This window comes from Gobius niger (genome assembly GCF_951799975.1).
Source record: "Gobius niger genome assembly, chromosome: 19".
NCBI lineage: Eukaryota > Metazoa > Chordata > Actinopteri > Gobiiformes > Gobiidae > Gobius > Gobius niger.
In genome coordinates this window covers 22769625-22791632 of record NC_136870.1, presented here as the reverse complement: position 1 = coordinate 22791632, position 22008 = coordinate 22769625, and the positions used below count along the sequence as shown (strand labels likewise).

The window sequence follows — 22008 nt, the reverse complement described above, 5'->3', positions numbered from 1 at the left end:
GGCGACTTTACAGACTGCCATACAGAAGGTGTCATATGTGAGTCGAGATGACCCCAGACACATGGGGTCTGATTGCAATTTCAGGTGTTGCAGTTGTGACCGGGTTTGTGAGTATTATTCTAAAAAAAGAAGAAATGTCTGAAGAGTCAGTAAGAATTTTTGCTGCTAAAGAGATGTCAATAAAACAACATTAAAATGGAGCGCAACTAGCAACTTAACCCTCATCTTAACCGAGTATATTATCTCCAGTTTGGCTTTAACCGAATCTAGAAGCTTCTCGAAAGGAGCTTGCAGCCGTATTTGAAAGCTAAGACCTACAAAATTGATCGTGACTTTTTTGGCGCATTTTTTAAGCATTTTAAAGCAGGGGAAGGCAACGTCAGGCCCGGGGGCCAAATCCGGTCCTCCTGCACAGACCCTCTGGCCCCCAAGATGAATTTGCTCACACACCTGCCAAAGTTGGGGGAAGATGAGACACTTTTGCTTTGGTTGTTATTGTGTAAAAACAGTATAATGTAAATACAAAATGTTGCTGTTTACATATGTTTTTTAACCTCTTAACTCCCACCTGAACTAAGCACATTTTCCCCTGTTTGGCTTTACCCAAACCTACAAGCCTCTTAAAAAGAAAGCATCAAAACACAACAAAGTGACGAAAAAGCGACATAAACACAACAAAAGAATGACTAAAACATGCCAGAAAAGCAACAATAATACAACAAAAAAGTGACGAGAAAAAAGGGCAAAAATACTTACTTAAACTTACTTAAAAACCCACAATAAAAACTTCAAAGACGCTTCAAAAATTTGACAAAAGAGCGGCAACAACGCAACAAAAAGCTACAATTAGTTTTGCAGGCCTTAGCTTTCAAATGAGGCACTACACTGTTGCTTTGCAGCTTTTAGATTTGGGTAAAGCCGAACTGGAGCTAATTTTTTTTTTTTTTAAATCCAGGAAAAACATCCCATATAATGTAAAACATGGGCAATTGCAGAAAATTGGCTTCAGTGGTTCGGCCCTCGGTGATTTGGTGATGATGAAAATCGGCCCTCCACCACACAAGCTTGCCTACCCCTGTTTTAAAGCATTGTACATCCAAATATACAATGGAGATTTATTTTTTCACTCAAACTTGGCTGTAAATACTGTTAAAGTAGGGCTTGCCCACAGCTAGCTTTGCCCGTTAGTCTGTCAGCTTCTTGATTCCACTTGATTCTCGTGATTCCACTAGTGTGTATTGGTGACTGCAACCCGGTGGCAGTCAAGTTGCAAGTGTGGTTTTCTGGCCAGAGACACCAGGGGGAGATAAAAGACCCCCGAGTCATCCCATTATTACCCCCAGAGGAAATACAAAAAAGATTTACTAAGGTAAACAAGCTACTTAGAGGTTAATGGTATACCTGTAGGTCTGCACTAGTGTTCTAATGATACATTGTGTTAGCTAATCGTGCTAAAGGGTAATTGATGATTAGAAACCTTCGTGCAATTATGCTATTACTACTGAAAACTGTGCTGATCAGAGAAGATACAGAACTGGCCTGGGTGACCCCCAACTTCGGATTGGTAGTGAACATCTATAATTCAGCATTTGTTAAAGTAGTAGTGTAGTAATTTACGGAAGAGTAGTTATTTTCCCCCTTCGCCATCACTCAATCACTTAACGATTGCTTGATTCGGCTCCTTTCATGAAAAATCAATCCACTTTTCCCCTGTGATTTATAATTCCTTCACTATTTTTAACTTGAATCAACAAACCCCGAGTTTCATCCTCGTCTTGTATCGTCAGACTTGCTTATTTAAAGTAAAAGGGAAACCAGCGTGAAGCCAATTAGCCCGTATTAAAGGATATGTTCGTTTAGGTCAGCTATAACCACACTCTCAACTCATAGGTCAAGCTAATCGTGGCTAGCGGTTAGCTTTGCATGAATAATACATGCTAAGGAGATCTGGGGCAATTTATATATAGTTAGCGTTAGCCTAATTACTTGACAGCACATCAAATTGGTTTCAGATATGATTAAAAAAACTTTTCCACTAGTCTCAAGTTGTATTACTTGCTCAACCTTCATTCCCCATGGTTGTTTCTCTGTCTTTTCTACCCACACGGCTCCATTCTAACACTATTTACACTAAAACACAAAGAAAAGGACTTAAAATGGAAACAACTTGGCCATTGTTGTAATAAACTCAAGTACTTAAAACTCCACTTGAACTTTTAGTCCACCACATTTCCATATTAGGTTGAGTTACAGACACACTGTAGGGTAGAGTGGGGTAAGATGAGCCACTTTTTACTTTGGTGTTTGTTGTGTAAAAACAGTATAAAATAGATACAAAATGTTACTATTTAAATACATATTGGGATGTTTTCTTGCTGTTTGTGTCTTCAAAAATCGTCTGGAAAATATGGCTTTAGAAATGTTGGTCTCATTTTGCCCCAGGAGCCGTGTAAATTGAACCAGGTCTTGGGGTAAATTGAACCACCACATTTAAAGGTGAAATTGACACTTAACATCATAAAATCCTATTTTTACATTTTAGTGTTTCCCATGAGCAATTGTATTCAGATTATTGTAATAAATATTTTTTCTTTTCATATGCTCCTTCTGCAGATTATGACATTTTGTCCCTGAAAAACCCAAATAATGTAACATAATACTTAATTTTAATTTGCTTGTCTCTACTAAACCTATACCCACCAACAAACAATGCAAAAACTGTAGAAATGTAGATTAAAAAAAAATCTGTAGTTTGTTATTCATTGTTTCTAAAAGGAGCTTGATGCAAGTTGGCCATTTTATACTCACTACTGCCACCTCAGGTCTTACGTGTAACTGCAGCTTCTATATTAAGCTCGTGCATGACGGCACTTCGGACCCGAATTAAAACCTTTTTGAGTGGGATTTTAGAGGCAGTTGTGGTGAACAGGTCTGAGATCATTCTACACATTAGGACATGGCTGGAACATTTAGGGGAAAATACTTAATTTTAACATTTTTAAACTCCGTATAGTCCGTTTAAGAGGCAGAGGCTCAATTTACCCCATTTCATCTTCTTTGAAAACATAGTAGAAGAAATCTGCCTAAACCTTTAATCTGCTTTTATACCGAACAAAATGACCAACCAACATCAGGAAAAAACATGTACTTAAATGTATTTGTTATTTGTGATGATTGTTTTTGTGATCAGGCCAAAAATTCACTTTGAGTCGAGAAAGAGAGACTGCAGTTACACATAAGACCTGAGGTGGCAGTAGTGAGCATAACATGACCAACTTGTTTCTAGTCTCTTTATGCATTGGCTCCACTTACCCCACTCTCCCTATACTCAATGAGTTTTAGGAAACAGGAAAAGGTAGGGCTGTGCAATTAATCGAAATTCGATTACAATTTCGATTATTCCACTAAACGATTACAAAATTAGCATAATCTAAAAAAAAGTTTTTTTGGTTTTTTTTGCAAAGCAGACTTGCATATTTCATGGCTCTGGGATTATTTCCCCTTCGCATTTCACGTGCCATGGCTCATGCTTTTGCCTGACATAAAAACAAACAGTGCTGCTCAGTTTGCTTGTGCAGGTGTGAGGGCTGGCCAGCAGGGGGCAGGTGTGAAACAGAGACCTCTCCTTAATCGAGGCAAACTTGAAATCATTTGTACTTTTATGACTGTTCAGAAAACAGAAAATATTCAGCATAGTTTTTTTTATTAATAAATACATAAATAAGATAAAGACCTTTTTTTTATAGGGAACAAATAATCGTTTGAATAATCGTGATTTCAATGATGACAAAAATAATCGTGATTATTATTTTTTCGATAATCGAGCAGCCCTAGGAAAAGGTATGACTTTATTGACCTAATTTTGAAGAAACCGACTTGTTGCAGCAGCTTTTACAACACACAGTGAGCTGCAGACCTTTTGTGTTATGTTATTTTGTTGTCAAAGGGAGTTTAAGTTTAAATTCCTCAGTCCTAGCTTTCCTAATCTAGAAGGATGCACCTTTCAGGGAGCAAAGCGGCACAATAATGTCTGAAACAACAAACTGCCATCGAGCTAAAGTAGTTTTTCGCATCTGCGCTTCTTCTCGGTTCAGAAAAATTGCAGCCGAGTGTTTCTCGAAATTGTGTACCTGGTTTTATTGTTGTCCTGAGTGAGTTTGACGTGTTCCTTTTGTGTTTGATCCGATCGGAGCTTGAGGCCTGCTCTATCAGAACGCTGTGTCCTCTGCGACTAATCAGCTTGAACGTGATTGAATTTGTCCTCCCGATGCTCCCTAATGACACCGACCTGGAGCAGGGACGGGAGCCGAGGCGCAGGCAACAGGTTCCGGCTTTATCAGTCAACTATTGTGCACTTTTGAGAGTTTCTCTGAGGTTGTGTCCTTGGGAAAGACAAAGCACTCATCTTTGCCGCTGTGATTGTTCTCCTGTGTGGGAAGCACGGGCACTTACAGGAGGTCACAGTGCATGTTATTATTTTAGATGAACTCAACACTCTTTCAAAGGAGCGTTATTGAAATGAAAGTTTGTTGTAAATGCTATTCAATGTAGTATAAAAATCACCACAGCAGATTTATGTATGGTCCAAACTTGTTTCTTTGAAGGCCACATATTCAAGTGATGTCGGGGGCCACAGATTTAAAATGTGTGTTATTAGCAGAGGTGTAAACCGTGTCCCACACCTTTACTGGGGCTTGAAACAATAATGCCTTCTCTTTCTTGCTAAGTATCTTGTTTACCTTAATAAATCCTTTCCTTCGTCCCTCTGGGGGTAATAAAGTAATAAAGTATCAATGGGATGATTTGGTGTATGTGGGCTGAAAACCGTGATTGCAACTTCACTGCCACCGGGTCGGAGTCACCAATACACACTAATGGAATCACAAAGAAGAAGCTAACAGGCTAACGGGCAGAGCTAACTGCGGGCTAGCGCCACTTAAACAGTATTTGCAGCCAAGTTTGAGTGAAAAAAATGATCTCCATTGTGTGATTGGATGTATAATATCCCTCTCTCCCTTTGTTTTTTTCTGTCAGCGTAGTATTTACTTTCCAAGACAATTAATGAGTAAAAAACTGTAACCTGCTACGACACCTGCTGTGGCGCTTATGGCCTCTAGGGGCATTAGCTACTTAGTACTGCTTTAACATTTCAGTAAAAAGTACCACCTTTGGCAGTGTGTGCAAATTCAACAAGTAGAATATTACTGTTTTGTTCTTTTAGTGAGACAGAAGGTTTTTTTTACCTGCTTTACTAGTTTTGGCGGCTTACATGGATTTTCCCGTCAGTAGGGAGAGCTTACGCCCCCTACTGACCCCCCTACATCCCAAGTGTGGGATAAGGTGTCTGCTCCGTCATCCCGGATGCCAGAGGGACATCAAAGCTTGGTCTGAAGGCAGCATTTAGCCCCCAGATTACTTCAGTTCAGGAGAAGACTAAGAAGTTTGACTGTCTGATACATTTCATCTGCAACTTTATTCACACCGTTGATATATTTACAGATACAATAAAGCTAATCCTAAATGCCGTAATTCTTCTCGTTGTAATATTACTTTGTCTGCCCCGTCAGGAGGTCCACCGGGTGACCATCACAGACGGTTTGAAGCGAACGGAGAAGGATGACCCGGGGGCCAGTGAGGTGGGCTGGATGACCTCTGTCAAAGACTGGGCCGGGGTCATGATCTCCGCCCAGACCCTCACCGGAAGAGTCCTGGTAAGTCCTGTCTGCAAACTGGTTCTAATCCTGGTTCAAGGATCTTCTACCATCAGAGTCGAATTGATCCTAATTTTTTTGACTCGGGCTTTCATTGCTTTGGTCGAGCTATTGCGCTTGTTGATTTGTTCTGAGTGTGTTTTTTGCTTGTTATTTCACTTTTTGACACTGCATAGCATCAGCATGACAAATTGAATATTTAATTAAAAGTTTCCTCTAAACTTTAACTCTCATGACCTTCTCTTGAACATGTGCTTAACCAAAAGCTCCGTGAAGCTTATAGCATTACTTAATGGGAAATCCAGAAATGAAAATTAATCAAGTTTAAGTCCATTAACTTGAAAGTGTTGTCAGTTATCTCACGCTTTCCACATCCCTGACCAAATTCACTGTGACCGGCTTTCCATTCATCCATTTATAATTAAGAAAAGGATCATTTCTACACGATGTAACCCCATAGTGCTCATGGATAGATAGCGAGGGTGTTCTGTACGGTTTTGTTCATATCAAAGCAAACTATCTTGGGGTTGATCGATACAGTAATGCATGGAAATCAGTATGTGATGCTACAACAGAGATTCTAGAAAGTCTTTGATCGTTTTTGCCCAAAGGAGAGATGCTTTTGGACAATAATTCCATGATTTTGATCTTTTCCACTTCAATCACATGTTTGTACGTCCCAATATTTTTCGACATAAATAATAAATGACCCCCCCAAGCGGAGAGCAAAGTGAGCAGTAATAAGTGTACCAGTAGAAATGGTCTGATTCGTGTTCATGAACTACATTAGTAAAGCCGTGTAGAAATCCTGACCTGCCCAGTCTCTCTTTCCGTCATAGAGACATTACAGCTTCCATTCCTCGTCTTCTCTGTCCTTGGTCTGTGTTCTAGGAGGAAACTCATATAGACAATTTGTAGCCGTGATCTTGTCCTTTTGATCATGACCAAGACCACGTAACTATACAGGGATTGGACGATAATGAAATTTGAGGTCAGGATTATCTTGACCAAAATAATTGCGATTAACGATATTCTCATGATATTTGCCTGTGGTTTAAAAAATCACTGAAACTGCAGAAATGATAGGGATTGGGCGATTATTAAATATTCCTCTTCATTGTCTGCTGTAAATGTCATATTGAGTGAGACATAAAGTATTTAAAGGCACACTGTGTAATATCTTGGACTAGCAATAATCAAAAAATGTGCGATCGATTAATTGCCCCATTTTGATCGCGATTAATGATATTATTGTTTATCGTCCCATCCCTAGTTCGGACTATTGAGTGCACCATAATATGTATAAGCCGCACCAACTAAATTTAGTTATTATTTTTTTTTACATATACAGGCCGCACTTGTCTGTTAGCCGCAGGTGTCCACATTGTTACAAAGCGCAGTTGAGCGCGGCATCAGCGCACTGAAAATACACGACTTTACCATCTACAGTATGTGGCGTCAAATATTTCAAGAGAACGGTGGCCTACACATTTACTTGCTTCCATCCATCCATTTTCTTCCGCTTTATCCGGGGCCGGGTCGTGGGGGCAGCAGTCTCAGCAGAGATGCCCAGAATTCCCGATCCACACACACCTCCTCCAGCTGTTCTGACCCCGAGGCGACACCAGGCCAGCTCGGAGACATAGTCCCACCAGCGTGTCTTGGGTCTTCCACGAGGCCTCCTCCCAATAAGACATGCCTGGCACATCTCCCACTGGAGGCCACCAGGAGGCATCTGGAACAGATGCCCTAGCCACCTCAGCTGCTCCGTTCAACATGAAGGAGCAGCGACTCTACTCCGAGCTCCTCCCAGGTAACTGAGCTGCGCCCAGCCACCCTGCGAAGGAAGCTCATTTCGCTTGTATCCGCGATCTTGTCCTTTCGGTCATTACCCAAATCTCATGACCATAGGTGAGGGTGGGAACGAAATCGATTGGTAAATCGAGAGCTTTGCCCCGACTCAGCTCCCTCTTCACCACAACAGTCCGATACAGCGACCGCTTCACTGCTGACGCACCGATCCGTCTGTCGATCTCACACTCCATCCGTCCCTCACTCATGAACAAGACCCCGAGATACTTGAACTCCTCCACTTGAGGCATGGAGTCTCCACCGACCTGATTGTTAAGAACTTAAACGTTCAGAAATTCGATTAAATCACTGAAGCACTGCCTCTACCCTGGCCATGTTTAGACCCGTGTTCCTCAGCTTGTCTGTGCACACGTTCCCGGGACTTTGGTTGCCACCTGTCCAAGTTATTGAGTGGGGTCAAAAGGGAGCTCTCCATTGTCTCCACGTGCACAACTTTATGTTTGGATTTGGAGCTGTTATTGCATCTTTCTCTCATCGGAGTTCATTCAGTAGAAAAATCCAACCGTTTTTTTGCTTTGTATTGATAACATGACACAAAATTCAGTGTGATTATGAACATCTAGCCCAGGTATCTCCAACCAGTAGCTCGCCAAGCCTCTCGAGGTATCTCACCAAAGACTTTCTACATCTCTACACACTTGATAGCTCAAATTTTAGATGCATTTTCTGTTTGTTCTGAACATGCTGAACACAATTGTGAACAGTTGGTTCAATATAGTAAAGTATAAGGACTAAACTCATGTCACTTTCTTTGCACTACCATCTTGGCAAGTCATTCTTCTGGATGAACTCCACCTAAGTTGCGTTTTTGAACATAAGTCGCTCTCCGATGTTCATATTGTGTAAAGTAGCTTGTCTGGTAAAAAAAGGTTGGAGGCCCCTGATCTACCCTATAAATTAGCCGTATTGTTGTAGCTGTTGTGGCTTACAGTCTGGAGATGACGATGAATCGAGACCTTACGACTCGGCTCCCTCTTCACCACAACCGTCCGATACAGCGACCGCATCAAGACCCTGAGACTCTGATTCATTTTCCTGTTAATTAGTTACACAAAACACCAAGATTCGCTCTCCCAAGATAAGAGAAACCCCCTCGTCTGTGTTCAAAGCTTTCTCGTATTTTCTGCATGTTTCATCTTCAATATGAGATCCAATTATTCCATTCCAATTATGACTGATAAGACGCGATAACGGCACCGCTGACGAGAAAGCCTCCCGTACACAGCACTACAAATGGGAATATATTGTATGTTTTGGAAACTAACGAGCCTCGTGTGGGACTGGGGTCTGCGGGGATGTCGCAACACTTTCTTTGGCTCCGGAGATGCTGGATGTTTGAGCTTCACGGTGGAAAAGGTGTGACCCTATAATTGGCTTCAGATCTCGCAGTCATTATAACCTGTTAAGCAGCTGAGAGCATGTTAAGTTTGCACCTTACCTTTATAGAAATTATGGGTGTCAGTGTGGAGAGTAGCAAAACAAGTTCATCACATCACTGTATCATCTCTTGTTTCGTCTCTAGTTGTCGTTAAATTTCTTGATTGATTATTTATTGTATTCAAAAGTCCACCTGACTCCTGAGTGTAAGTAATCCTTCGCTTAGTTATGAGGTATGATGTATTCGTTTTTGACATTTGAAGCATGTTATTAGGGCTGGGTGCTGGTTAAAGTTAGCCTACCAGTTTGGAAAAGCACAGTACCAATAAGTAGCAAGGTGGCACAGCAGCTAGTTTTGTATATATCTTGCCTATATTTGGGGATTTTGCAATATCGGATATCGGCCAATCTAGCGCCAAAAAAAGCTGATATTTCCGGGACCGAAAATGATAGAGACCTCACTTTAAAACGAGTCCTCCCACAACTCCCTCGGCCTCAGGGGAGGTGAGAAACATCGCAATGAAAACTGGCTAGCTTCAAGTTAGCTTAGCCTTAGCCATCCGTAAACTCCAGTTAATTATAATTTCCCTGCATGTACGTCTGGGCCTGATCTCAGTGGAGAGATCAGTGGAGAGGCGGGGCTTGTAGGTGACGTCAAGCATTTGTGCCGGTTGTAGTTCGGCAATGGCGGCGGATACGAAAGTAATGGACGCTCTTCAATCCGTCCTGGCTCGGCTCCCAAATATCCAGAAATTAAAATTGAAGCCTTGGACTGTGCAAGGAATAAGAGTTATGATGGCTCGCTTCACTCACTCGGGCGCATGGCCTCAACCCCCAGGCTGAAAGGACAGCTTTTTACAGCAGTTTTTTTTTTTTAATGTTATTGTAACGATTTTCTATATTTTGTCATATGCTTTTTATTCTATTTTTGGTGTTTGGTGTTACTGTGAGGCACATTCAGTTGTCATGTACAGGAAATGTGCCATACAAATAAACTTGCCTTGCCAAGTACCTGCTGAACTAATCAAGAGACGGGCTGCATGCTTTTATTTTGGCTGGATCGAAACAGGAAGTCACTTCTTGGGCAGCGTTGTTATGAGTTGCTGGAACATTCTCGTGAAACACCATTACATCATCTCAAATCTTTACCGGATCCCCCAAAATAAGTTCCCTGATCCTTTACCCTGAAAAACAGAAAGTTAGGAGTTTGTGTTCACGGAACAAATTAAGCAAATTATGTATGCCCCCATGCCCCCATGCCCAGACCTTGCTCTAGAAATAAACTTTTTTTTTTTTTTACAATTTGACTTGCATAATACATAATACAGTATGTTCGGTTCTTGTGAGTCTGAATTTAAATTTTTAGAGTTCTTTTTTTGTGAAATGATAGACAGACCTGTTAGATAATGAGTAATGTAGTGTAAATATTAGGGATGGGCGACACCACATTTTTTGGAATCAATGCGATACCGACACTTTTGGAGTCATTTTTGTCGATAACGATACCGATACTGGTCATTTCATATGGGTGAATGTATTTCCATCAATATCCATTTCTAAAACTGGTTATTTTATATAATTAATTGGTCAATTAAAATTATATCACTTTAACTGGTTAATTAAACAATGTTAATGTGAAATAAAATACAAGAACATTTTAAATTAATGCTTAAATGACAAACAAACAGAATGATATGCCAGGCCCAGTTCAATCCTTTGCTGTTGTGGACTGTTATGGCTCAGAACAAAGAAATAAATTATCCTTTTGCGTTGATAATTGCTGCCCCTTTTTACATATGCAAATTAGTATCGATACTTTTTGCCCAATATCAATACTTAAAAAGTAGCCGTTTGGAATCGATATATCGATTCTTTGGTATCGATCCGCCCATCCCTAGTAAATATCAAAAAGTATTGTTGAGGAACTGGTATTGTAAACCAATTTCTGTACTTGTACTTGTCGAGGCAATTGCAACTGCAGTTATACATCGCACCTATGAGACATTTATGTCTAAAACCATATTTATTGTAATTTAAACTTCTTCAACCCCGCACCGAAATGCTTCTGATTGTTGTTTTATTTTAGCTGTTTACATTTCTGAACAAAAAAACATCATATTTAAGCCTAGATATTTATCCCAAAGCCGTTCTGCACTGAAACCCACTGCTGTAAACGTCTGCGACCTGATTTGAACCTCTCCCTGTTCTTCGTTCGTCCGTGGCAGCTTACGGGTCGCGCGCGCTCGTGATTTGCTGCGCACGGCCTTGTCTCCCGTCTGTAACTATAGCAACGGCAGCAGATGTGTGGAGGCTTCCTGTTTCCTGGTTCGGGCCCTGTGTGTTTTGCTTTTCTTTTTTTTCTTTTTTCTAGCGGCTGGTGCGCAGGACGTGGGCTTAATAGCTCACGCTTTAGTCCCTTTATTTTTAATTCTGATGCTTTTAGAGCGGTCTTTGTGCGGAGGCCAGCTGCGGCGCGCCGTGGTTAAGCGCTCGCGATCGCTTTAGCGCTGATTATCGGGAGGTTGAGTTTGTTATAATGGAATGTAGATTGTTTTCTCCGTGGTGTATGTGTAAAAAAATTGAACACAAATTGAAAAGGGATGTTGTGGCTTAAAGGTTTTAGATCATGACAATAAATATAAACTGGGAAATGTTACAAGTAAAAAAAAAAAAAAACAAGGCTAAATTGGAACATAAAACTTTACTTAAGCACATTTTTACGATGCATTTTTGTTGTAGGCATTATACTTACCACAGGTGGGGGAAGTGCTTTGCCCAAGGACTCAAGGGGAGTATTAAAGGAGGAGAGTGGAATTGGAACCTGCAATCTTCAGGTTAGAAGCAACTGCTAAGCCACATCAGGGCTGGGCGATATGGACCAAAAGTCATATCCCGATATCCCGATATATTTAGGTTGAATATCGATATACGATATATATCCCGATATTTTTTCCCGCAAAGTGAGAGCTGTGGAATGAAATGTTAAGTCAAAGTTAAAGCCAAATACGAGTAGTTTTATTGAAAACTCACTATAAAATGAAATAATAAATATAAACACTGTATAAATATGATAAAACTAGCCTTTAAAATAAAATAGGTAAATATTTTCTGAGGGCAGCATTTATATATAAAGTGTTCAGTATAAGATAAACTTTTTTAAACATCAGCTTGAGATTACCTGCTTCTTTTTGTTAACTTAAAGAGACTAGATGAAAGTTGGTCATGTTATGCTCACTACTGCCACCTCAGGTCTTATGCGTAACTGCACCGTCTATATTAAACAACTGCCTCTAAGGATTTTAGAGGCAGTTGTGATGAACCGGTCTGAGCTCATTCTACACATTAGGACATGGCTGGAACATGTAGGGGGAGGAAAATACGTAATTTTAACATTTTTAAACTGCGTAGTCCCTTTAAATATCGATATATCGCCCAGTCTTAAGCCACATAAGCTTAAAGGAACAGGCCAATGTTTTTCCACACTGAGATAAAATTCTTACCCGAGCTTAGACGAGTTGATGTGTACCTGTCTGGTCTTTACGCGTGCGCTCAGTCACGCAAAAAGACCGGAGATATTGTTAGCGTTTAGCCTCTCCTCCTTTCCTTCATGGGTCCAAAGGGGGTGAAGTTAGAAGCGACCAAGCTCTTCCATGTTTTCCCTATTTTACACTTTGACGGCTGTGCAATAAAGTCGAAGTGCTCTTAAGGTGTTATTATTACTGAGCGCACATGTATAGACCAGACAGCTGCGCATCAACTCGTCTAAGCTGAGATAAGAACATATCTCAGTATGGAAAAAACGGTGGCCTGTCCCTTTAATTAGTCTTACATTTAGCCCTTGCTTGGCCCCTGCCTGACATGTGCGGGTCCCAACATTTTCTTGAAGTCGCTTTGCATCACGTTCTGCAGACCCTTTTGTGTCTTGACATTTAAAACTGGTTGAAAACAGGAAATATGGACAATGTTTCAAACCCGAAAACTGGATCTGCATTTAAGGGGCATCTGGACATTCGTATAATATCTTCATTCATCCCAGAAATTCTAAATAAGAAATGTAAAGTAGAGTTTTGTTCATTTGGGGAAAAGGAGGAATGGACATTGAATTGGGTATTGTTGCATGATTACAGCACCCGCCATTATTGGAAGTTGGAAATCCCGTTAGTTCATCAGATTGAGCTGTTTTCTCCTGACAGTGACCCTTGTCAAAGTCGTGCATGTCGTCAGACCCGTGAGCCAAATCCCCCGGCGTCCTCTGACCCCGAAATAATTAGCAACAGAGACCTGAATGTTATTGTCGATTCTTTAAATGGGGGCTCTTATGTAAAACCATGTAGAGCTCTTTATCATTGTATAAGATTGTTCTCTCACCAAAAAACATGTCTATAGTTGGGTTTTGAGCCGTAAGCACATCTTTGAGTAACGTTTCGATCTTCAAGAGTGGCTTTTCTTAACTCCTGAAATCCTACATATCCAGGGTTAGGGTTGTTAAGCTTAATCCTCTCATCGCAGATTAAAACACTAACCATAGCTTCTCTACATCCACACACAAACCGAGAGATAAGTGTTTTCTTCTTCCTTTCTTTCTTTATTGAAATATAGCTTCACAGTGAGGGGAAGCAAGAGGAAGTGGGAGGGTCTTATGGGGAGACGGTGAGAAACTACTGGATATTTAAAGGGACTATACAGTTTAAAAATGTTAAGATTATGTATTTTCCTCCCCCTACATCAGGGGTAGGCAACGTCAGGCCCGGGGGCCAAATCCGGCCCTCCAGCACAGCACCTCTGGCCCTCAAGATGATTTCGAGAAACATTATTACACAAATCAGAGAGTACTTTCAACATTATTAGAGTTAAATGGGAGAAAAAAGGGGAGAAATAATCATTTGAGAAAGAAATGACATAAATCTACTTGAATTAAGAGATTAAATCTAAGGTTTGAAATCCGTGTACCTTTCGATCATTAGTTATTCCGTTTCAAAATAAAATCAGAAAAACTAATTATGTGGTTGTTTTATTGTATTTCCATTTTCTAAATTAAATTGGAAAGGCAAAAAATTCTAAATAAAATATTGACCCATTTCTTTGCAATGCAGTTGAAACAAACACTGCTAAAACAACCTCCGTTATTTTGTTCACTACTGCTTCGGTTTGATTTGCTACTGGAAATGATGAGTAACTTTTTATCTGCCTCTCTCTCCCTCGCGCAAGAGGGAAACAAAAACAAACTTCAGCATAAGAGGTCGAGCTTCAACGCGATCGCCTCTGTAACCGTTGTTTATTATGTCATTAGGACTTTTATTTCTCAAACTCGTTGCTGCTCACTTTGAGCTCCTCGTGGAGCAGCAGCAGCAGCAGCCGAGGTGACCGGGGCGGAGGAGGAGGCAGTGGGCGGTGATGTCGCTTCGGAGGCGGCCGAGAGCGGAGCTGAGCAAACAGGTGGAAGATGTGAGTGTCGGGGCTCCTGTATCCGCCTCACTCACGGACTCCACACGCCTTTTTCTCTCCCATGGCCCGGGAGAGCTGGTGCCGGGAGCGTTCGGGAGCTCTATCTCTCTGTTTCCCCAGAGCCGCGCTCTAAAACCCTTTCCCGTCGTGCATTCACAAACTGTCTCTCTGCCTCTCCTCTCTCCGTCCCCCCCACTTCAGCAGTGACTTTTGTTTTGCAAAGTAATCATGCACAACTAAAGTGACGAAGAGGAATAAAAAATATATAGGTATAATAACGCGCATACCCGTCGCTATGGGCGGGCCATAGGGGGCTGTGCCCGTCCCCCAAGATGCTTGTGCCCCCCAGACACAGATGTGGTGTCGTCTTACGTGATACGCAGGTATACGCCGTGTAACCACGAGAAGCCACTACAAATTGGGCAAAGATGGGCTACGTATCACTGTTACTTTTGCGCTTTCTGCCTGATTAGAGACCAGCCCAAACTCCACAACAAGTAACTATTTCCTCTCCTGACACCGAGGCATTTCATCCCTCTCTCTCTTTCTCAGGCACGGTTCCCTCTAAGCTGCGCTCGTGCGCAATTGCGCACGGCTCCCGTGTTGTCTGGGCACAAAATAAAATATAGCTGATATGATAGAGGAGTATTAACGATCATCCTCCGCTCTGAGAGTCCACGATGTCGGCCTCTTTATGCTCATTTCCCGTCCGGCTTGTGAGAGGTTCTTAAAGGCAGTGACAGGTGCTCGTGTGTGTTTTACTACAAAGCGCTGAAGTCCACCGAAAAGACCCGCGTTCGAAGTGTGCGTTTTACACTCAGACACTGGAGCTTTAGTGAACGCTGAGAGAGACTGAAAAGTGGACGCGGCCACAGCACTGACCGAGCCATATTCATGGTCCAAAAACGGTGGGGTGGAGGTGTGGGGGTGTGGGGGTACAGGCGCTCGTTCTACAGCCCCAGAGTCCGGTCGTTTTCCACACTCAGAAACGTGTTTTCGTTGCATCGGCGCAGTATTCTGCACAGACGCAAGGCCCAGCTCATTCATCTGCTTTTGAAAAGGACCTCACTCATAAGTTCAAGTTTGAGTTGAAGGATGTGTTGATGAGGTTCAACTCGGAGAAACGCCACCTGCAACATACTGACGTTTCCTCCACGAGGACTCATGTTGCAGCTGTAGTTGGTCTAGTCATATTTGCTGTTGATTATATTTAATGTAATGATCAGTGTGCGCCAGGGCTACGTGAATACCATATGAAAAATATGTATTTAATAGTAAATGTGCCCCCCGTGGATTTCATATGCCCCCCTTAAGACTGACGTCTGTCGACGGGACTGATAACGCGTGTGTCCCATGGATCTATTATAATAAACGGTGTGTCCTCTCCTCCTGGCGCCTGCAGCTGCATTTCCCCGTGTTCGCGCTGCTTTCCGCCAGCTTCAGTGTCGCTGCCACAGGGCCAGAACCACACGACTCGCAAAAAATATCAAACATGTTTGAAAACCTTGTGACCGTGCGATTTTCACTCGTACGTTCGTCGTGAGCAGCTATTCGTGGCTCGTAGCCCCCTGTACACTGCATGACAGAGACGCACAGTGTCTTCCCAGCTTTTTAAGGTTGTTTTCCAAGCAGAATCTCCTCACGGATATTTCTGAGCAACCATTCCCTCCGTGGTAATATAAAGCATCTCTGATCTCTTCATGTGTTGCCCAATTTTTGAAAAGTATATGCATAAAACTTTCCAAACAAGGGTAGGAGCGGCTCTGAGCTCTGAGCTGAGGCAATGGCCGCTGGCTGCCCTGCTTTTTGACCACAAACGTGGGGGCCGCCATTGCTCCGCCGTTGCTGCAGTACCTCCATATCGCCGCTAGGCCCCCATTGAAAAGCATTGGACTTTAGACACGTTAAAAACTACTTTAAAGCCTGGTTTCAATTGTTTCAACGCTAGACTAGGCTAGATCTTCCTCCTGAGATAACGCTGGGTTAATCACAATATATGAAACCAGGCTGGTTTTCGTAATATGATTTTTTGAAATCTCGTATTTAATGAGGCTCGGACTGTTAGCATTGGAGCAGCGCGAGCTACACGTCACGCAAGGGCCGAGTCTACGGTGAAAATCCCGCCCGTATGTCCTTTTTAGGAACATGCTTCGTCAGAGCTGGGGAGGGGGAGCCTGTAAATCCGCCATGAATTGATTGCCCCACGGCCGTGGTCATTCTGGTAAACGGGGAGGAGTGAGCATAAGACGTCCATTATTTTCTACAGTCTATGAGCTGAGGTCTCTCCTCACTTCCGGTGTCGAAAACAATAAAACGAAATAATAGTAACGTCATAATTTTGGAGGGAATTTAAAACAACTAGAGCCAAAACAAACACATTGACATTGACGTATACAAGATTTCTTTTTCTAATTCGAGTTTAGAAAGGGACAAAAACAAAAAAACAAATGGAAATGTTGTTTTTCTGGTTTTATTTTGAAACGGAATAACTAATGATCGAAAGGTACACGGATTGTTTGACTGGATTGGGTCTGGTTTTAGATGAGATAAAACCTCTAGCAGTAGTTATTCTCTTAATTCAGATAATTTTGTGTCATTTCACGTGAAAAAACATTATTTGTCTGATTTCAAGTGGGTTTTATTCTTGTTCCATTGAAGAACTAGAACATAGAAGAACTTTAATTCAAGCAATTTTCAGTCATTTCTCTCATTTAAGATGGTCATGTTTCCAGTGTTGTACTTTACTTTGGGCTAATAATCAGCGGCTTCAGCCCTCGGTCTATTTACAATAAAGAAAACCGGCCCCCCGCCAAGAAAACTTGCCTACCCCTGCCCTACATGTTCCAGCCGTGTCCTAATGTGTAGAATGAGACCTAGTCACTCAAAAAGTTACATGCACGAGCTTAATATAGAAGGTGCAGTTACGCGTATGACCTGAGGTGGCAGTAGTGAGTAGAAAAGGGCCAACTTGCATCTAGCCCCTTTAAGCTCAATACTGCATTTTCTAACCAACAAAATGTAAGATAGTGATAAAGATGTGTTCGAGATTAATAACAAATACCTGCAAAAAGCATAATACCCCCACTTAAAACAACTGCAACATTATTTTTCGTACATGGCAAAGCTTGAGTTTGGGAAAAGTGATGGGCGGGTTGGACCGTGCGATTATAATTTAATTGCGGGGCGGGTCGAAAAAAAGCCGATTGCCTCCGCTCATCTTCTCCGTGCGTGTACATCATTGTATTAAGCCACGGCTAATTGCAGCATTTCTTTTCTCTATGTGGCAGATTTGCATAAAACACAGCACATTTTGCAACTTCGCAGACTCATGTCCCCTGTGTCCACAATCAGTCGCTGAAAAAAGCTTTTATCGGAACAAAGAGTGAAACTGAGAAGCTATTAGTTCAGAGAGACGATAGTAGAGTAACTATTAGCATGCATTTTTAATCTCCATATCTAGTAGGATTAGTACTAGCACAAGGGGTAGGAGGAGAAGAAGAGTAAGTTTACTTCAATGAGTCTTGCCATTTCAATGACTCTCAAGGCATTTTGTTGTAGATTTGAAAAACCCTATAGATCAGGGGTAGGTAAGTTTTCTTAGCGGAGGGCCAGTTTTCTTAGAGATGAGATAAATGACTTAAAATTGCTTGAATTAAAGTTCTTCTATGTTCTAGTTCTTCAATGGAACAAGAATAAAACCCAGTTGAAATGGCACAAAATTATCTGAATTAAGAGAATAACTACTCCTAGAGGTTTTATCTCATCTAAAACCAGACCCAATCTACTCAAACCTTAGATTTAATCTCTTAATTCAAGTAGATTTATGTCATTTCTTCCTCAAAACGATTATTCTTTTTCCAGTGCACTTCTTTCAAATGCCAGTGTTGTACATGATATATGACATATTGACAGTATTTCTACCTTTTTTTCCTCCCATTTAACTAATAATAAATAATGTTAAAAATACTCCCTGATTTGTGTAATAATGTTTCTCAAAATCATCTCGAGGGCCAGAGGTTCTGTGCTGGAGGGCCGGATTTGGTCCCCGGGCCTGGCGTTGCCTACCCCTGCTATAGATGCTTTATATTTCCTCCTGTCTTAAAAAAGTGTGCTCGTCTTCAGTGTCTGTTTACGCCCCGATGTCCAGGACCTGAGTAAACCGCTACAGGAGTCTCCCTCGTGTTTGGCTCCTGCCTCTGAACAGATTGTCCAGATCAAAGATGGCCGCCGGCTCGGAGCGAGTGAAGGAGGGCACTTCCCCGTGACCTTTAGACCGAGGCGGGTTTGGCCGTCCAACAAGACTCGGCTGAGTCAGAGTGCGGGAGATAAGAGGATATTTGACATTTTCACCGCTATATAAACACGGGACATGAGGATCCACTTCCTAATTACATCAGTCGTCTTTTTATTTATCTGGTACATGTGTTATCCCTGTGATATTAAAGAATGTGTAAATACTGTGCACAAATTCCTACTGGGATTTGTGGGCGGCGCTCATACAGATGCACACGCTGGCATACACATTACTGAAGGAACAGCAGAACAACCTGAAAAGTGAGGAAAAATGAGAACAATGTGGACAAATGCTGCCTTTTAATGGAGTTTATGGAATTATTCAGAGGTGCCAAGGCAAATACTGGAGGAAAGAAGCAGCTAAAAGACAACTGTGAAGGTCAGCAACATGCTAATATGCGAATACCAGCTTAAGTTGCGGCTAAATGCTACCATCGACAAAATCCCCTGTTTCAACAGAGGCATGATGTGAAATATTAAAGCCACACCGCGTAGAATATTACCCAATGCAGAATTCTGAGCAGTTTTCTTCTTATGAAAGATCAGATCGAGAGGCCTCGTTGAAGGCCCAGGACAAGCTGGTGGGACTATGTTTCCGAGCTGTCCTGGTGTCGCCTCAGGGTCCCCCCAGAACAGCTGGAGGAGGTGTGCGGGGATCAGGAAGTTTGGGCATCTCTGCTGAGACTGCTGCCCCCGCGACCCGGCCCCGGATAAAGCGGAAGAAAATAGATGGATGGATGGATGGAAAGATCAGGAGACCTTTATTATTTCCAATAAGATCAATTAAAATCGTAATCGTCCAAAATGAGTAAAAAAAAAAAAATCATCGAGATTTTGTTTTTTGTCCATATCGCCCACCCCTATTCTGGCCTATTGAACGTGTTTTTTATTGGTTTATTATTGCGGAATATACCACTTTTCCCTGAACTTTTAGCCGTTTTGACAACAAAGTCTTTTTTCCAGCTTCCTATTTCTGCCCTCCTGACCAACACAGCTCTAAGATAAACCCACATCCATCCATCCATTTTCTTCCACTTGTCCGTTGCCGGGTTGTGGGATCACATTGCACCAGCCCCCCTATGGCTCCTCCTGCAGGTGGTGGGGCCACAGAAGTACGGCCTCACGATTAAATGGGCCTGTTGGTCTCTCATAAGGGGCTTTTGAACCTCTCTTTGTCTGTCCCGTCACTTAGGACCTGTTTGCCATGGGAGACCCTACCAGGGGCAACAGATCATTCGGGTGCTCAAACCCCTCCACCACGTTAAGGTGGCGGTTCCAGGAGGGGATAAACCATAAAGTGACCGTATCATTTCTCTTATCTGTGTCCCTCTTATGGTTAGCATGTTAAATATTGACACGGTGGCACTTAACGGCCGGTAAAACTCCAGTGTTTGCGTTGTTGCCGGGTTCGGTATATGAGGGGCCCGTTTAGGAGACGCCCATCTGTCAGTTTCACGCTTTATTGCACCTCTCCCTCCAGTCGTCTCTGTCTCGTTCATCCCCGGAGTCACTGTGTCCATGTGCGGCGCCTCTAACCAAACACTGGCCGGTGATGGAGCAGGTGGCGTGGCCCCGGGGCTGTGCCAGACTCAACCGGGATAAAAAGCTGTGTTGTCTGCATTAGGTCATAGATGCAGCAGAAGTGTCCGATGGGTTCAGACTTTGGGGAAATAATATCGAATCGCAATCGCTGTGACAAAGATTGTGGTTAGATGGGACGGTTTCCTGTTTTTGGCTGCCCCCACAACTTTCAGAGAGCAAGCGGAGCTGTGGTGTACTACAACAGAGCACCTGCACCTAAATGTTTGCAGATCATGTTCAATGTCAACAACTAAAACTCATCCACAGGTCAAACGTGGATTGCCTTTTTCATGGTTGCAATTAGAGAATAGAAAAGGCGGTCTAGGCCAGTCTGGATCATTGCCGCCCCTTTATTAATCTGGCCCCTCCGAGTAAGAAAATTCACTCTAGATAAATTTTACTCCTTGAAGGGACTATACGGAGTTTAAAAATGTTAAAATTAAGTATTTTCCTCCTCCTACATGTTCCAGCCATGTCCTAATGTGTAGAATGAGCCCAGACCTGCCTCTAAAATCCTGCACTGTCACTCAAAAAGGTGTTAATTTCGGGTCCGAAGAGTTTAATATAGAACCTGCAGTTACGCGTAAGACCTGAGGTGGCAGTAGTGAGTATAAAAAGGAACAACGTTTATATAGCCCCTTTAAAATGATATACAAGAGTTAAAGCAGTAAATTTCAACGGTCAAGAGTTTGGAAACACTTTTTTGTATGTATTACTTTTTCTTTTATTTCAAGACTGTTTACATTATAGATTCATTAATTTATGAATGAACATATATGGAACCCAGCTAGATGCTTCACCTATTGTACATGTTATTATTGGTAGGGGAAACCTACACAGACATGAGGAGAACACGCAAGCTTCCGGGAAGCATTTTTTTTTTCACATACAGTACATCAACCAATCACATAATATGAATGAAATATATCAACCAATCAGCTTAAGCCTGACCCTGCCCTAGCCTTAAAGGGACAGGCCACCGTTTTTCCATGCTTTTATGTTCTTACCTGAGCTTAGACGAGTTGATACATATCTGTCCGATCTTTGTGCCCGTGGAGAAGCGTGGTAGCTTCTAGCTTCAACCCGTTTGGAGCCATAGGGAAACATTGGGAGAGGCCAAATGCTAACAACATCTTTGGTTGTTTTGCGTGACTGAGGGCACGCACTAAGACCAGACAGGTACGCATCCACTCGTCTAAGCTCAGGTAAGAACATATCTCAGTATGGAAAAACGGTGGCCTGTTCCTTTAAGGATAGTGGGACGGGTGCCTAATCTTAATACATCTCTGACTGGATGAGGAATGTACACTGTGTACAAACGATCCTAGGAAAAGAAGTTGCATCCATCGAACTGGGACCGTCTCGCTGTGAAGCACAAGAGCTAACTGCTGCACCACCATGCCGCCCCATATCAAACCATTTCAGGGACGACCTCATGAAGCTCACTGAGAAAATGCCAAAAATAAATACATTTTGAAGAATATGATACTAATATTTTGAGGTATTTCACCCTTTTGAAAATGGTGCAGCCCTAAAATCTAATGTAGAGAGTTTTTGGGAAGCCGCTTGGACAGAAACAGAGACCTCAGCTGTAAAAGTACGAGGCTTAAGTTTGTTGTTTTCTATTATTAGCGATTCTGCCTTTCGCTCAAAGCCACAGTCACGGTCGAGAACAATGACAATGCGTGTGTGGGATTACCGCGATGTGATTGGTTGTCACCTTGACAGT

At 42.2% G+C, this 22008-nt stretch overlaps 1 protein-coding gene and 1 long non-coding RNA gene across 9 annotated transcripts in view; one reads left to right on the top strand and one right to left on the bottom strand.

The window, feature by feature from the left end:
- LOC306978522 (calcium-activated potassium channel subunit alpha-1-like) overlaps positions 1-22008 on the top strand; it is a 149789-nt gene that overhangs the window by 10452 nt on the left and 117329 nt on the right. For all 8 annotated transcript variants that reach the window (XM_079577112.1, XM_079577106.1, XM_079577109.1 and 5 more), the window contains exon 2: positions 5568-5711. In XM_079577112.1, the coding sequence (XP_079433238.1) occupies positions 5568-5711 (144 nt within the window). The remainder of the gene's footprint in view (positions 1-5567; positions 5712-22008) is intronic.
- Positions 1-22008, bottom strand: part of LOC306978668 — a 428827-nt gene that overhangs the window by 321828 nt on the left and 84991 nt on the right. The window lies entirely within an intron of this gene.